A 17,698-nucleotide genomic window follows, 5' to 3' on the forward strand; every position below is an offset into this window, starting at 1 on the left:
TTCATTATGATAGTGTTAAACCTGTGTTGATTTGTCAATTTAAAAAAATGAAATACTAAATTTTTAAAAAATTTTCAATGCTAAAGAGGAAACCAACTTGAAACTACTTCATGGCGTTTATTTACGTTTTTGAAGTGTATTTCTATTCTAATAATAAATCTCGAGCTTTTAAATATCTATAAAGAACAAACAAGCTGGGCATAGTTTAATAGTATTGATCTATTTCAATTCTTTCTGTGATCAAGTTATAATATATTAATAATTATATTAAATGCAGTATAAAATTCCCTGCCTCCCTTTGGAACAAACCTTTTTCTTCTGCTCTGTCGTTCTGACATCACTACGGACATTAGCCCAGGGGACGTCCCCGGGCCACCATACTGGTCGACACTCCACTTTTCCCCAGCCCGGTTTACTTCGACCCGTAGAAAATTTCAGCATCTCAGGGATAAATGTTCGCAACTGTGCCTGGAAAGAAAGCATAGTCTTAAATTCCACATCCATACTGATGCCTAAAACTTCTCCTCCAACTGAACATGATTTGATTTATTCTATATCACACAACATAAGGAGGAAAATATATTCCACAGATAAGTAATGGCTTTATCATGTTCATGTTACGAATTGTCTTTATTTGTACATGTAGTTGTGCGTCTCAATTTTCAGGTACATGTATCTACAAAAGGTTCTCCGCTTAATACTACAAAAAATTGCTCCAAAAAAGGGGGTTTCTTTAAGAAAGAATTATCATTGTCATATTCTTTTAACTAATTGTAGGCAAGTTGTGGCCTGTATGAATTCATACTTGTGTCATTTTGTCCACTGAGGTAGGGATGCCATCTATGGACAAGGGAGGTAACTCCTGCATGCCTGTGACGTCCTGCTGTTGTGGTACTTGTTCTGCCAGAGTGGATTCTAAATCCTGTAACACGACCGATTTACAGTTCCTTATCTGAAAAAAAAAATTACATGTCATGAAAATTAATATGATGTATCTCATATTATAACGGGTAAATTTTCTAAACATTACTAGTAAGTTAAGAGCATATTTACACAATACCTTCAAAATAGATGAAAATAAGATGTTCAACTCCGAACATCTGACTTATCTGTTTCAAATTCTTCAGAAAATTTTGTTAACCACTGAACAATATGAAACATACAAGGATACCTTTCCAAAATAAAATGTTTGAACAACTGCACCTGAAGAATTTATATTTTCACATGTCAAAATCTTATATTTGTTAAAAGTTGGAAAGAATTTAATCATTTTAGACATATATATGATCTTAAAGAAATATACCAATTTGAAAGGAAGTCAATATGATAAAAAAAAAAATCACACACCACAGTTTCTAAGGGCTGGGAGCCAAACACTTTGTAGTTGCTGGAATTCTGGGATTTTCCTGGGGTACAACATAAGACGACAGCCTGCTGTCCTACTCGAGTCGTGTATTCCTCTATACAAGCCTTCAGCTTCCTATCAGCAGTCAGAATTACGCAAATCAAATACAATATAGATATTAAAAAAAAGGATCTTCATGGTTAGCGAACAATCAGCATATCTGAACACAGGTAATTAATGAAGACAGAGACTGAAAATTTTTTTCTGAATACACAAGTGGACTCTGTAGTTCTTTGAAATTTTTTTTCTTTACTTTTGTATAGTTCTTTGAAGGTTTTATATATATCATAAAAATTTTGTCAAAAACAGATAAATACCATTTTGTTTTTGTTGCGAATTTGGTCTACATTTATCTTAATGACTAGCTGCTATACATGTGCATGCAAATGAATTTTTTCATAACTAAGAAATCTGATGCTATCTTTTACAGTATAAAAAGTCACTTTGTCAAGGAAGAGAAGTACAACTTTTATTACCTGAGCAGTCTGGTTTGTTGCCGCTTTCGTATAGAGGGATTTGTCTCGAACGCATGAGGTCGCTTGTGTTTTTTACCACTGGCTATTGCGGCTGCCGCTGCCATGCCTATTGTACCTACAAACATTTAATAATACATCACATTTTGTTCAGCATACTTGTCTTGACCTTAATTATTGAACCGACTGTTTGAACGCCATTCCGTAGATTCATTACATTTTACTGTAGATCATTACAACATACTGTTAAATCATTATATTTTTTGGGAGTTGATGTTTTATGAAATTTGTGGATACTCCTTACAATCAATACTGATATTTACACTGTATCTTTGATGAAGACCTTCCCCCCTCCCCCAAAAAATAACCTCTAAATACATTGTATCTCCCAATCCCTCAAAAATTTTCCCCTTCTTGGGTGTCTATTGAACAGTGCAATAATTCATTATAGAACTGGGCTAAACATTATTGTCCAGTACCAGTTGAAAATTTACTCAGACAAGTGAATTTCTGATTAGACAAGTAGTTTTTCTATAAGGAAAACTTTTAAAAAAATGAGAATAAGATAACTTAAAGCTGATGTCAACTTTCATTGGAGATTTGATATTGATTGAAGTAAGTAAATTTATAGTTCCCCTTGATCCTCATTGATCATTGTAAAACTCAATCAGGATCAAACTTTGTGATTTGCTCATAACTTTCAATTTTGAACTTTGATAGTAGTGGCTAGCCTGGAATTGATGAATTTCTGGGTATTAGTATCAGGTCAGCAAAAAAACTGAAACAACAAATAAATGTTTAATCTTAACACTTTATCAGTTTAAGTACAAAGTAGACTCAGTGATTGGATCACACACCTTTGAAATTTTCAGATAATACAATGTGTTTTAAGTAATCAATTAGTCCTCTATCAAAAAATTCTTAGGCAGTGAGTCAAAAAATATGTTCAAACAAGCAATTGATTTCCATGGACATTTGTCCAAATGGACAAGTTAAGGGGAAAAAGTTAACGTTGAGCCCTGTAGAATATTTAATACATGGGTAAAGCATCATTTTCCTATTCTGTATTATACATGGGTAAATGCAGAATACAAAAATGATGCTTTAAATACATGTAATACATGTATTATGATGTATAGTTTCTAGTATATAATGCTCATATACTTGTAAATCCATACTAACTACCTGAATGAGCTAACTGTGCTGTTACTTCATCTGTCATGCCATTGGTTCCCAGCAAGTCCGAAGCATCAAACGTGCTCTCGGGTGAGCTTGGCTCGCTCATATCATCACTTATCATCCCCGAGTTCATGGAGGTAGTCATGGTGAAGCTACCCTGTATGGCGCCCCCCGTGGAGACCAGGTTGTTCATCATTGGAGCTGGCAAAGTCTGTCAGCCTGGATCCAATGTGAGGTAGAGAAGGCTGTGTAAGTTGTGGAACCTGAAATATAAAATTCACAAATGATACTGATATGAGCTATTTATAACTGTATAGATCTTGAATTCCTGTGAACTTGGAGATTTTTGTGGGTTCTTTTGAGCTGCTATTTGTCCTGGGATAAGCCTGGGAAGATTTTAAGAGAAACACTGACTACAGCATTGTTATAGTGCTGAATAACCATTAACATTAAAGAGCATATAAACTGTCATTGTACATACTGAACATGTATGATCTCAAAGCAAATTTCAGTACACGATATCAACCATTGCAATCTAAAAGTGCCAGGCTTTGTCGTCAAAATAATTACACATGAGTATAAAAGATTACACTAGGATAAAATCGTGACAAGGGGAGGTAATTACATTTTCAAAATGGCTATATATTGGCAAGTTCATGTTCATCCACACGTTTTCTCTTTTACTCGCTACCCTATTTGAACGTGACTCGTTCATAATCATTGTTTGTAAACTTTACGAGCACTGCGTGCGCAGGGACACGGGCAGGTGATGGGATTTTGTGGTGCGACTGCGCCACACTCGAGCTTGCGCGAACGGGGGATAGAAAAAGACAGGTGCGACGAACATAGAAGGCCAGAATAATGCAGCCTACGATCTTTATTGTCAAATTAGGACTGTAAAATTCATAACTTCACGGAACTAAAGCTTAAAGCTGACAGAATTTAACAGGGAAATTAAAAATAAAAATCTGTCCATTTTACATATTTTCGATGGACAGGCAATGCTATCTGCGTCTGCGCGGACCAAGTGTTGTTATAGTGGTCATTTGCCATTAATCCAGACTCTCTTTTTTGTAAATAAATTGAGAAAAATGTTTACTTAACAACATTTACAAAAATCTCACCAGAAAGGCTTATTTTCTCGAGAAGGATTCAAGAAGATTTTGTTGTTTACTAAACAGGAAGTAGATTTCTCGTTCTTTAGAAAAACGCCATCTACAACCTCTGTAGCGCGGGAAAAATTTGAATAATGACGTATGCCAGGGACCTAAGTATATGTATATATATACTTATTATACTTACTTACTTACTTACTTACTTATAACTTATAAAATCAGATCACATGGGATAAATGACATGAGAAGATCAGTTTTGCAAACTTAACATTATACCGCTGATGTAAAATTCTGATTAGTAGGATGACCCGCTGTATAGAGCTATCAATTTCTGTATATTATAAAAAGAGTCAATGTATTTTCTCAAGACATGGATTGAATTGTCTTGTGAAATGACCCTAGCTTTACTAAATGGATTTCAAAATAGTTCTCGGAAAGAGTTGTGCAATAAAAGTTTATTTTTAGGTATAGTGCAGTGGCGGATCCAGGCATTTCATTACGGGGGGGGGGCAGTAGAAGGCAGTTGGTTGGGGGGGGGGCTGCATTGAAGCCCCCAGTGGGTCCAAGGCAAAGTCTTGGTGGGGGTCCGGGGGCTTCGGAAACTGACGAATTCTAATAAATAAGAGGGGTTTTCCCTTGATTTTAGGATAACAAAATTTCAAAAAAAAGAAAATTCAAACGCCGCGGGGGGGGGGGGGGGGGCACGCCCCGCGCTGGATCCGCCTTTGTATTGGGTCTTTACTCCATGTTTATGATAACCAATGCAAAGAAGGTAATACATATTTTTACACATAATTTTTACATATAATATTTCAAAAAAATGGATCGAGCGAAGATCCAATCATATGGAAAAATTGTTTTTTAGTAGGAAAACTTGATCATTTTTTCCCTCTTTGGTGTATGTATGCTATTTCATGGATGAAAATTTTCAATCTTTGTGAGATTAATTGTTGCGATTTGTGGAGATTTAGCATAAAGACAAAGTATACGTTAATGTTAAATGAAATATCAAAGAAAATTTGTCATAATTGAAATTAAATTTAGATTAAAAAGTTGCCTCGCTCGCTAATTAAAATTTAAAATCAGAATACTGCATGCTTTTGTAATTAAGATTAAAAAATGCCTCGCTCGCTAAATAAAATTTGTGCAAGGTTAAAGTTTTTGCGGACAAAGAGACAGACAGACAGACAGGGCAAAAACTATATGCCCCTGAATCTTCGATTACGGGGGCATAAAAATAACCCTTACCCTACAGTTCTTATTTTATGCCCCTTATCGAAGATTCAGGGTATATAGTTTTTGCCATGTCCGTCCGTCTGTCTGTTTGTCCGCAAAAACTTTAACATTGCCAATAATTTTTGATTGGTTGGGGCTATGGCTTTCATATTTCACATGTGTATTCCTTGTGATAAGACCTTTCTTTTGGTATCATCATATTGACTTTTTGTCCTTGACCTTGGAGTTTGACCCAGTTTTGCAAAATTCTACCTAACTTAAACCTTGGCCATTGGTACTAGGGTTTTCAAAGTTCACATGTGTAATCCTTGTGACAAGACTTTCCTTAGTCTGAATACCAGCAACTTTGACCCTTTGACCTTGACCTTGGAGTTTGACCTACTTTTGGAAAACTTCAACCTTGGCCATAACTTTCGAACAGTTGGTGCTAGGGCTTCAGTTCAAATTTAAGACGTCTATTCCTTGTGACAAGTCCTACCTTTGAACACCAACAATTGTACGTAATCAATTGACCTTGGAGTTTGACCTACTTTTGAAAAACTTTAACCTTGGCCATAACTTTTGAACGATTGGTGTTACGGCTTTCATTTTTCACATGTGTATTACTTGTGAGAAGGCCCTTCCTTGGGCACCATTAATTTTGACCATTTGACCTTGACCAGACTTCTTTTTGAAAAACTTTAACCTTTTCCATATTTATTCAATGATTGCTGCTAGGGCTTTCATTTTCATATATTTCTCGAGAAAAGACCTTACTTTGGATACCAACATATTATTTGATTTGTATTTGAGAAAGTTTAACCTTTGCTATAAGTTGCCATACGCGGGCATCAGTGTTTCATAAACACATCTTTTTTAATCTTTTCTTTTTTTGCTTCCGACGCCTGAAACTGTTTTGAGTTTATGAAAAATATAAATAATTGTCTAGAACCCACCTCCCATCCTATATGTATTTACATCTGCCACTTCCTGTAGATAGACTTTTTCTACTGAATTCCATGCATGTGCTTCTCAATGGCAGGAGCAAATTAATACAGTGCTCACTTTATTTGACTTTTTGCTTTGTTCTCTTTTCGTTTCTTTTCTCTTTTTTTCTATATTCTGTTCGTAATTTACATGTATTCTTTTCCTATGTCATTACATGTATAATAGTACGTACGTGTATCTGTTATCAACAGATCTATATATAGATGTAACATTACACTGTACATGTAGTATCTTCAGGCATGTAGTATCGGCCGGGGGGGGGGGGTATTCAGACACTGGCGAAAACATAACGTTGGAATGTCATCCTATTCAGTGAACTCTATTCCATTCTTATTCCATTTTAATGCAGTTCTTGATAATGAAGGCACGATGAAATCTAACTTTATCGAGGTAGTCCTGGGTATCACATCGTATAGACAGAAAAACAAGAAAAGTAGATATTAAAACACAAATCAATATGATGCAAGTGAGTTGTTCATTGCAAATTATTTACAGACCCGTAGAACGCCGGGGGGGGGGGGGGATCGAGGTGCATATTAATAATTTTCCTAATAGAGGATACATTATACTGAACATTATTTTCTACTTCTTTGCAGAGTATAAGTTTTTTTTTATTAATGCACTTCCCTGTGGGCATTAAATACGAAGATATAAACAGAGCCTGGCTTTGGGCAGCTAAGCAATTCCTATAAATACCCTCTCCATACAAAAAAGTCATTTTTAAATTGTATGGCCGTAGGTCCGCCCCCCCCCCCCCCCCAATAATTTTACTGATATGTAGAATACTATAGAAAATATAACTACTATATGCTTGTGCCTCCTAAATAAAAAGGGTGCCCCTCTTTATATGCCCCTCTTTTTTTTTCTTTGTCAAGGAATGTTGGTAGTTGATAGCCCCCCCCCCCCCCCGCCCCCAACTGAAAATGTATTGTTGTGCCCCCTCAAAGTGAATTTGCTTCCGACGGGCCTGGATTGATGCATTTGCAGACATCTCATAAACAGGCTATCTAGAATATATGCTTCATGAAGTTCATGTGTATTAAACTACACACATATAGACACAATCTACATGCACATGTACTTAGACACAATCTACATGTACAAGTCAAATAACATGTACTGCATTATTCACTTTTGAATGGATATATCATATCCAGAGAATTCGTCTCAAATAGTAGTGTAGAGTATAAAAATAAAATATAGTTTCCGTATTTTAGAGAAGTATCTTGAAGGGTCTCAGAATAAAAGAATTTGAAGAAAATGAATGAATGAATGAATGAATGTCCTATTGAACCCAATAGAAATTATGCGACTGTTCACGATAAATATTTTGAAAAACCTGTACATATATCCTCCCCTAAGAAATCCATTCGGCAAACCTCGGCTGATTCCGTCACCTGAGGTACGAATCGGCCGAGGTGTGCCGAGTGCTAGAAATCAACTAAAAAAGGAATGAATTTCCAGAGAACGGGTTAACAACTAACCACCTACCTTGTTTAACATCCGGGTACCTTGTTGCTAGCAAACAATATGGCGGGCTGTATGTACTTTCCAACTTGAACGATTTTATTTTTGCAACGTGTTTTAGTTAAATTTCATTTGAGAAAATGGCAAACATGGCAGCTTCAATGAAGGGCCAAAAGCCCGAACTGAAGTTTTATCTTCGTTCGAACAAGCTTCCAGATATATACGAGGTGGGTGCAGGTAGACTGGGACCAGTTGTCTAAATGGGATATAATAGCCGTTTGAAACCCAACTGGATATTAATTTATAGTGCGAAAACATGAACATAATTTATTTAGCTCTGAAAATTGTAAATTCACGAAAAGTGCATAAAAAGCAACTATTTTGATAAACCCATTTTTCTGTGTCCCTGGTGTTTGGGACATAAATTGATCCCCCAGAAGATCCAAAACTTTTTGGGAAGATTAATCTTACAAACTTTAGGTTAAAAAAAAAAAAGCTTGCTTGTCAAAAGTTGTTGCACTCAATTTTAATTTATGCCAATTAAAAAAAATACCTAGTGTGATTTTTCCATTTTTTTAATTTTTTTTTTTTTTTTTTTTTTTTTTTGCACTGTTAACTTTATATCCCATTTGTGACGTATCTCAAATGAGCTGTTATAACCCATTTGCGCTATTGGTCACAACCTGTTTAATAATGATAGCATCATGCCACAATATTAACAACATATATTTCTTCAATATTCGTAAGATATATTGATAAAAATCATAACAGTTGTGTTCATTATATTAAATGTAAAACCATTCTGCAGTACACAATCCAAAATTAGATCTTCATGTACAACATGTACTTTTCTTTTCATTGTATTTGTCATAAATGACACAGAACAGAATAAAATTCATTGAATTATTTTTTCCTCATCTTGTCTACTTTTGCAGAAATGGAAATTTGGATTTACATTTCTTCATCATGTTCATTTAGAAGTTTGATATTGTTACAGGCACTCCTGACTGGATTAGCAGTAATGTGTCCTGATGACCCCCTTCAGTTTATCCTGGACAAGCTCAGGGCCCTGAAAGAAAATGGAATGGATGAACTCAATTGGTATTGAGATATTCCAAATGTTTGAATAGATAACATATAGATTTGTACTCTGTCACAATAAATATTCAGTTATTTCAAATTACAGTTTACATGTACATGTAATTACTAGTTTATACTGTACATAGCATACTGGTTGTTGTTAGCCTTCCTTCTTTTTGTTCTTCAGTATATAGTAAAGTGTACACCACTGAGTATATTTTCTAACTCTGCATGAGATAGGGCAAGTGTTTATTTACATTGCAACAATTTTTTTTCTAAAATAAAAAAAAAAAAAGCTATGTACACCATGCAGCTGGTACCAATCCTGTCAGACTTTGGTTAAAATTCTTGAGCATGATTTTAAAATTTATATTGCATTCTTTAACTGTCAATCGTCAAAACAAGAAAAATAAAGCATGGAACATAGACACTTAAATGTAACATTTTTTTGATAATTTTTTAGGGATATGTTTGTGGAAGAGCACATGAAGCCTCCAAACAAAGTCATCACAGAGAGCAATCTGGAGTTTATCTTTAACCTTGACGATGAGAGTATGATTGTAAGTATTCCATTCTGTGATTGTGTCAAAAAGTCTGAAGATTTTCACACAATGCAAATGTTCCTCCAAAATTTTGTTTGGAATTGAGTCACAGAAACTGACATTGTAACTAATGAAATTTTATCTTTTCTATAATTATGATTATGGTTAGCCAAATGTAAATTTCTTTAATTAATATTTTTCCCCTTTATTTTTTCTTGGATTCAGAAGGGAAGTAACAAGAATACATTAATTTAAAAAAACAAAACAACAACATTGTGATATTTAATGCAATATTATTAAATGAAAGTTTATTCATTATGTTCATGCAATGAATTTTTATAAACGATAATTAAACTAGAACAGTATTGATTTAAATGTACAGATTTTATTTCATTTTAAAGTTATTTCAGCTACCCTAGTAAAATGTTTGAAGATTAAACTTCAGTTAATGCATGGCAATGCATTTTGATATACATGTAGGATATAATGTGCAATTTAATCTATCATGCTAACATGTTCTTCATTCACATTAAATATGATACATGTAGCTCTAAGCCCACATGCATAAACAACATGATTTACCCAAATCCATTACTTCATTGTCAACATATACTTGCTAGTGTAACTGACTGCATGTTCAAATCAATGTCTGATTTAACATCTGCTAGCTAAATTTTGGCTTGATAAAATGAAAACAATTTTAGAATTCTTCCATTCTGTTTACCATACCTGTAGCTTCAGTTTGATATCAAAACTAAAATATAAATAAATCATGAAATGTTATCAATTTGAAATCAAATGGGTGCATAACTGTGCAATTTATCATTTAAGGCATAATAAAAAAATATGTTTGTTTACGGTTACCCGACCGACCCTATATTTAATCGCCAACCAAGATTTTTTTTTATCGTAAAAACCCGGAAGTCACTCCCTGGTCAGTTCAACTTTTACATGCATCTAAATTGGTCAAGCGTTTGAAATCGAAATTGAAAGTACTAAAACAAAAGGAACCACACAAAGGTAAAACTGTTTTGTATTTCAACTAATTCACGTGAATTTGTGTATAAAAATATTCAATAAAATAAATAAAAAATCCTACCTACCGACCCTATTTTATTTTAGCATGTAACTGTAAACAAACATATTTTTTTTGTTTGGCCTAATTTGTTGGTAAATTTATTTCCTAGAAAAAGATATTTTATTACATGACATTGTATTAAGAGAATTGAAATGTTTTCTTTCTATGAATTATTCAAATTCCAAATGTGACCGGGGAATTTTTGATTGATAGTTTTATCCACTATTGGATTTTTAAGTCTGTGCTTCTATTTCTTTTTTTTTGAAAATTTGGTTTAGGTAATTAGTTTAATATGTTAAATAATGTTATTTATTTATGTGACTAATTAATTTAAAACTATTTAAAATTAGTAGATGGTTTATTAATTTGTTCATTTTTATTTATTTATTTATTTATTTTTTTTACACTTCTAGGATGAAAAGGACATGGTACAATTGATACGCACTCATTAAACTTTTCGAGACATATCTATTTTTTCCATTATAGCTTTATGCTTAACACAAAAACAAAATATATTATGTTTGTCTTTTATGGGTACTTGATTTTGTTATGATAAAAAACCTATTTCTGTTATACAAGTATTTTTTAAAAAATTAATAATAGATATCATACTATCTAATATTTAATGAATGACTTCTGCAAAAATCTTCAAATTAACGGTTATATTATCAGCTCAGATTCAATGCTTGCATTTAATATATATACACTATAATCTATACATACATGTTGTACATGTATTAATTAATTATGCCTCATAATTTTAAGCTAAATATTTCTGAACTAATGACTAAGAATATTAAGTATATTAAAAAAAAAAAAGACCAAGAATAAAGGACCTTATAAGCTTCATTAACCAGCTGCTCACAACTTCCCCTTTTCTGCACATTGTCTTTATAGCTTACCATTCAATATATATATTCATTGACACAGGTGTACAGGGCAATATTAATCAATATAATATGGAGAAAATTCAGGATTGCAAATTTTTCATGAATCAAGGTGATTTGGAATTTTACAGAAAAGTGTTTGTAGTGACTGTGTGTGTACCTAAAAAACCCATGATAATCATATACCCTGGTAATACATAAAATCTCAGGGTTTTAGCCTTTTCTCAGGTCCATCTTCTAGGTAATGAAGGTTGCATGGGTAGGGATTCAAAAGTATGGATACTTAACAATTTGAATTTTAAGTTTCTGGGAGGGAAGTAGGAATCTAAAACTTCATTCATACAGTTACGTTTGTATGTACTTGTACTACACGTTATACTGACTGCATGGTTTCATTTGGTGATCAGCCACCATCCTACATCAATATGATCAACTTAACTTAGAGAGCTAGTTTGAATGCTGTGTTAATTTCTAGCCTGAATTTTTGTAGGATTTTATAGACATTCCGGTCAACATTCAGAGAGGACAAGGGTATTTTGGTGGCCGATTTGAAGGCATTACAAAGAGCCGTACAATCTGGGTCTGCTCTGCTCTTAAGCTTCATACTTGTCGTAATCTCTCACCTCTCACATGTGGAATCATGGTGTCCATTTCTCATTTAACTCATTTCATATGTTGGGCTGCAAACTGACTTTTGTGAAGAGTTGTGTTAAAAGAGTTGATCAATATGCCATTTTCTGAAAAAAAAAAATAATAAATACGAGATTTTGTTCGGTGCAATAATATCAGTGATGTGAATTTTTGTTGAAATACAGTGTATTAAGCAAATCTTTATGAAACTCACGAGGGTAAAAAAAAAGGTTTTTTTTGAATTTGTTATTACAATATAATTATAAGTGCAGATTCATTACTACAATTCTAAAATAAAATGTTATAGATTGTTTGGAATGACAAAGTTATAGATGACTGTGTGTTTACTTTAATTAACATCTAGCCATCATGATGAAAAATTGTTTGTGGAGTGATAAGCATGAACTGTGTTTTACTGAATTTGGTTTCAATAATTTTTTAACAGAAAGGGGTGGGTTTGGGGTAGGGGAAGGGTTCAAGATTGGTTAATAAATCCAGTGTGCAGCCTTACATTTCTTTCCAGCAGAAGAAACTTGCATGTGGAAGACACCTTGTAAAATTTTGCATGCATGGAACCATAGAGAGAATGAACATAGGAAATCACTACTACAGCTTTAGTTCCTTAACTTTCAGCACAAAAATATACAGATACATGCATGAATTTGAAATTACTTGAGCTTTAGAAAATGGAGTTTGTCTGATACCCAATTAATTATCCCTTAGCAACATTTTATTGTAGATAATGAATGTAAAAAAAAATTGTGGAATATTTCATGAATGATAAGAAATTAAGTTTTCTCATTTCTTTTAAGAAAAATGTGTTAACTAAGGCCATATTGGTTATACAAAATTAGACTCTATTGCATAGTAAATCTGAAAAAAAAAAACCAAACAAAAAAAAAAAAAAAAAAAAAAAAAAAAAACAACAAACAAACAAAACAGAAAACATTGAAATGTTGCACATATGCATTTATCAACATTAATACTTAACTTAAAGTTCATCTTCAGAAGTTAACTCTGCATGTTGACAGCTAAAATGAATGATTTAATTATAAAAATTATTTTTCTTTTAAATTATTCATTAATTTATAATATTAATTTGGATAAAATTAACATCAAATTATGAATGATGAGAAACTATGGCCAGAAGCAGGAAAAAAAAGAAACAATTAATTCACATTTCAGTTCACCAAAGGGAGTATAGTCAATATAAAGTGTACATTAATTATTCCTTAGGAAAAGAATGAACATGATGAAATTTTGATATAATAATTAAAATGTAATAAAAAAGAGAGGGAAAAAGAGCCTGAATAATATCTTTCGTACATAATATATACATGTATTGATGGTTGATGTTACATGTACCCATTCATGAAAAGGTCACTCCAAATAAAAGAATTGATTAAAAAGGTAGACATATGACACTAAGCTAACCTTGGACACATGAAAAATTGCCTGACATACATGTATATTCTTGCATGTACCCATAATCACTTTATTATACATGTAGTTTAAAGAGTATGACTTAATTTTATGAATCACGATAATTAATATTAATATCTATTCAGTTCTTTACAAACTGATTTAAAAGCATATGGATTTTGATGGTGTACAATGTAATTAACATAGAGATCAAATTTACAGACAAAACAAATAGACCAAATTTAAATATTAATGTCCAGAATATTACTGATAAATACAGACATACATACAGTCTTTTCTCCCTAGATAAGTCAGCTCTTCTTTGGTGTCTTTGGTTTCCTGTCATGTGACCTTCCTACTCGAGGTCTGGCGTGCTCTTCAAATTTTCTTCAGCAAAAGCAGGAACTCCGTAATCTCCTCCACTTAATATTGAACCATGGTCTCCCCTAGTTGTTAGATCCCTGGAAGAGTTATGGCCCTTTATCATCACTGGTAGTCACAGTGAGGAGCTGTGGTAGAGGATTATGGGATAACAGTGAAGGGTTATGGGAAATGTATCTTTCTCTGTCCAGATCTCACTGCATTTATTATTCTTTTTCGTAGACCCAGCAGATAATAGGCAGATTAACAGATTATTTTTAGAGATAGAAAAATTAGAAATGTGTGATAGAAGGTGGGGGACTTCCACTAAATCAATAAAAATAAGTGCTTGTTCATGTGTTTAGTTACTTTGATTAAAGAAATGGCAGTCATCAAATATTAACAAAGATATTGTGTTTGTTAGAACATAGTTATAGTGTCTGAGAGATTCAGGTAAATTCTGTATTGATTTTCTGGGCAGAATGTAATTTAGTGACTGTCCCACAAGCAATTAATTGCTCTGGGGAAGAAAGTGTTCAGATAGTCCATATAGAGTTATAACTACATCTGTACAAGCTGACATTATAAGAGAGTTTTTGCTAGATAATATGATATACAGAAATTGTATTACTGGTATCTGGAATTTATAAAATGTCAGAACCACAAAACGTAAGTGGACAAAAAGATAAATTTATTCCTGTATTATATTGCACATAATTAATTATAATAAAGATATTATTTAATATATAGTTACAATAATTTTATATATTGTAGAGGTGCTATTAAATTTAATATACTGATACACATGTATTCATTTATTCAAATTAAATATAATCATTTTTTTCTTCAGTTTAATTTCAATTTTAAGTTATGAACATTATAATAAAAAAAAAAAGAAATACTTCATTATCTATATTGATTACCCTTTTCTAGTAATTTTGTGGTTTTCTTTTTTGGTTCTCAAATTAATTGTATGTTTCTGCTTTGATTTACATTTCGATGTATTATTATTATTTATTTATTATTATCATTTACCTTCATTAATCTCGTAATTTTGAATCAATAGATGCAAAATTTTAATTCTTGATTTACCTGATTTCCGTAGCCCACTCCTGAAATGTACGCGACAGCTTACGGACATTACAACATGAGCCTTAAGAACATGTGCTTCAGGTAGGTGTGGGAATCTGAATTGTTTTTAATTAAGTGATTTTTTTTTTCATTTAGTTTTTCATAATTCTTTTTTAAGTTAAAGTGCATTTTAACTCCATAGCTTTAAACTTTTTTTTTTAAATTCATGATTATTATTTAGCTTTAAATCCTTTGTAATTGCTTTTTTTTTTTTGAAAAAAAAAATCTTTTTTATGATGTTTCTCAACTGTTAGAAACTGGTATTAGGAACCATGCATTGTTTTTGAAAAATAAAATGCTTTCTTTGTTTTCCTGCATACATGTAAGTGCATGGGTTATGCTAATTTTTTCTGCACTGGTTGCAACCATTCATTGACATCAAAATTGTTAATAAACAAAGAAAGACATTTTATTGTTTATATTATATCAGTCCTGTATAAATCATCGGTATATATTGTATTGTTGGTCTCTGTGTTACATTGATGGAAAAGCTAACTTCTAAAGAAATCTTTCAAACTGATGTCTAGTATAAAAACCTATTCTAACTAGTGTCATGTTCACTGATTGATAACAGCAATTAGTTTTATAAGAAATACAGCTGAAAATATTCAGTAGCTACCATTGTAAATATTTGATATGGAAAACTGACAAGTTTTATTATACCTGGTAGTTTGAGTATTCAAGTATTTATTAGTACATGTGCAATTGTATATGGACAATGCAGACCATTGTCTATAGCGAACAAGGTAATTCTTCAGTGCCTGGATGCAATATTATTTTTCAGTGCCTGGATGCAGTATTATTTGCACAAAAAGAAGAAGAAGAGGGCTATGGAGAAGAAAATGCAGATAGCAGCACTGCACCATGCCCATAGAATTCTGAGAGTTCACCTCAATGTGTGGAGAGTAAGGCCAGAGCAGTAATCCTAGCTTTAATGATTTGATAGGCTTAGAAAAAAAAACAGTTATACATTGAAATTCTTAAAACTGGCACCCCTGAAAACCACCCCCCCCCCCCCATCTCAAAATTGGCCCATATAAAAAGTCCCTGCCAGCACTCTCAGTTCACTGAAAACCAGCAACCCCTGTAATCCCGCCATTTGATCTGGTCCGGCAGGTGGCCCGTTTAGAGACATTTCACTGTATTATTTATAGTAAGGTGTCACAAAATAAAGTGATTCAATTTCATTAGGGACAAAAAATATATCTTAGCTATATGTTGTTGATTGTGACAAATTTACAGATTTGTGACCGCGCTCTTGGATGTCTGGGACATAATTCGACGGTGCACGTTCATTGGGGAATTTAGCTCAAGGGTTTGGGGAATGTTAGGAAGCACATAAGTCCAAATTTGTAGGGTAACAATGACAGTTTATTAAAGTAACAGTGAATTCCAAACAACATAAAAACATTAAGATGCAAGTCCAAGTCCTAACTAAAATTTAGATAAAGTTGGCCTAAATAGAAATAGAATCTTAAAAGTTTCTTAGTCTAATTCCTACATGGTTCTTAATTAACACATCAACTCACTAGCTCTGTCACTCTAGATCTCCCTTAACTCTCTGTATTCTCAAATATATATTATTAACTAATTGTAAGAAATTACTCAATGTAAATATAGCCAAAGGGCAAAACTTGTCAACTAAGTAATCTGAACAATAGAATACTCAAGTGTCATCCTTTGATGTCAGGAAGTCAAAGAAGATTTATTTAATTAATCTAACACCTAATCAGTGACCATTGCCATCAGGCAGTATGAGTGTAAATGATTTACAATTGCTAAGAAAGCTCTAAATATTTCTGGGGATTAAGAATTAGCCAGATGTAAAATGTGTTTGTTTAGTTTCATTACTTAATTGTGAACAAATAACTTAGGATATCAAGAATTTATCAAAGTAAATGAATTTTATGAATGATATGAAATTTATTAAGAAAATCATTAAATATATTAAAATAAGTATCAAAAGTGAAATGGGAGCCATTTCACTGGTGATATGCTCCCCCTACTTCACCAAAAAGATTTCTCCTGAAATCTTAAAATACCTAGACTTCAATAATTACAAAAATCATTACCAGGTATATTACCCTATTATTTTTTTTTTAAACAAACAGCTACCAAATATATAACTACATATATACACAATTGTATCTGATAGCCTAACCAGGTTAAATTTCTGGAAGAAAACTTTCTTAACCTAAAGGTATAGTAGGGTCAGAGAGTATGAATGAAACATTCATAAGAACAATTAACAATCAAAAATATATACATAAATAGCATCCTAATTGGTAGGAATTATGCTAGAATGAATGGAAGTAATGATAAGTATGTTTTACATATATATACAAGGGCCCACAATAAAATCTTTTACGACGAAAAGAAAATGATTAAGACTTGCATGTACAATGCAATAAAAAATAAACATTGAAAACAAATAATCATGCTATTAAAAGTGTCCTTTGAAATTTGTCCATTTGAATAGTACATTGGAGTTCATTTGCAAATTCATTTGGAATACATTGTTGCACAACAATTAAGCACAATTATATAGTTCATGAATTTGAATATTCTTATTCATTCTGAAATAAGAACTGTGTCCTTTGAAATCTACCTGTTTCTGGATTGGAATATTTGCACTGAAAAATGTCCTTCGAAATGATTCACTGGTATGTCCTTTGAAAAATTCTTTGGAATTTCATTGAATATGCA

The 17,698-nt window shown here is 32.5% G+C and overlaps 2 protein-coding genes across 7 annotated transcripts in view; one reads left to right on the forward strand and one right to left on the reverse strand.

The window, feature by feature from the left end:
* LOC133195634 (DNA-binding protein P3A2-like) overlaps nucleotides 1-4,197 on the reverse strand; it is a 6,708-nt gene extending 2,511 nt beyond the window's left edge. The window contains exons 1-6 of one of the 2 annotated variants that reach the window (XM_061331530.1): nucleotides 4,182-4,197; nucleotides 3,064-3,320; nucleotides 1,882-1,996; nucleotides 1,348-1,480; nucleotides 806-952; nucleotides 310-468 (exon numbers count right to left, since the gene is read on the reverse strand). In XM_061331530.1, the coding sequence (XP_061187514.1) occupies nucleotides 310-468; nucleotides 806-952; nucleotides 1,348-1,480; nucleotides 1,882-1,996; nucleotides 3,064-3,253 (744 nt within the window). In that variant the 5' untranslated portion in view covers nucleotides 3,254-3,320; nucleotides 4,182-4,197. Of the gene's footprint in view, nucleotides 1-309; nucleotides 469-805; nucleotides 953-1,347; nucleotides 1,481-1,881; nucleotides 1,997-3,063; nucleotides 3,321-3,682; nucleotides 3,700-4,181 lie in introns of those variants that run through there. The other variant, XM_061331529.1, reaches the window with a different exon arrangement.
* A 3,715-nt stretch (nucleotides 4,198-7,912) lies between these two features.
* Nucleotides 7,913-17,698, forward strand: part of LOC133195633 (F-box and leucine-rich repeat protein 13-like) — a 38,132-nt gene continuing 28,346 nt past the window's right edge. For 4 of the 5 annotated variants that reach the window (XM_061331524.1, XM_061331526.1, XM_061331525.1 and 1 more), the window contains exons 1-6: nucleotides 7,913-8,089; nucleotides 8,860-8,963; nucleotides 9,406-9,502; nucleotides 11,940-12,029; nucleotides 14,967-15,034; nucleotides 15,777-15,897. In XM_061331524.1, the coding sequence (XP_061187508.1) occupies nucleotides 8,003-8,089; nucleotides 8,860-8,963; nucleotides 9,406-9,502; nucleotides 11,940-12,029; nucleotides 14,967-15,034; nucleotides 15,777-15,897 (567 nt within the window). In that variant the 5' untranslated portion in view covers nucleotides 7,913-8,002. The remainder of the gene's footprint in view (nucleotides 8,090-8,859; nucleotides 8,964-9,405; nucleotides 9,503-11,939; nucleotides 12,030-14,966; nucleotides 15,035-15,776; nucleotides 15,898-17,698) is intronic. The other variant, XM_061331528.1, reaches the window with a different exon arrangement.

The sequence above is a fragment of the Saccostrea echinata genome, unplaced genomic scaffold (genome assembly GCF_033153115.1).
Source record: "Saccostrea echinata isolate AGI-Se365-2 ecotype Australia unplaced genomic scaffold, CSIRO_AGI_Sech_v1 ptg000029l, whole genome shotgun sequence".
NCBI classification, from domain to species: domain Eukaryota; kingdom Metazoa; phylum Mollusca; class Bivalvia; order Ostreida; family Ostreidae; genus Saccostrea; species Saccostrea echinata.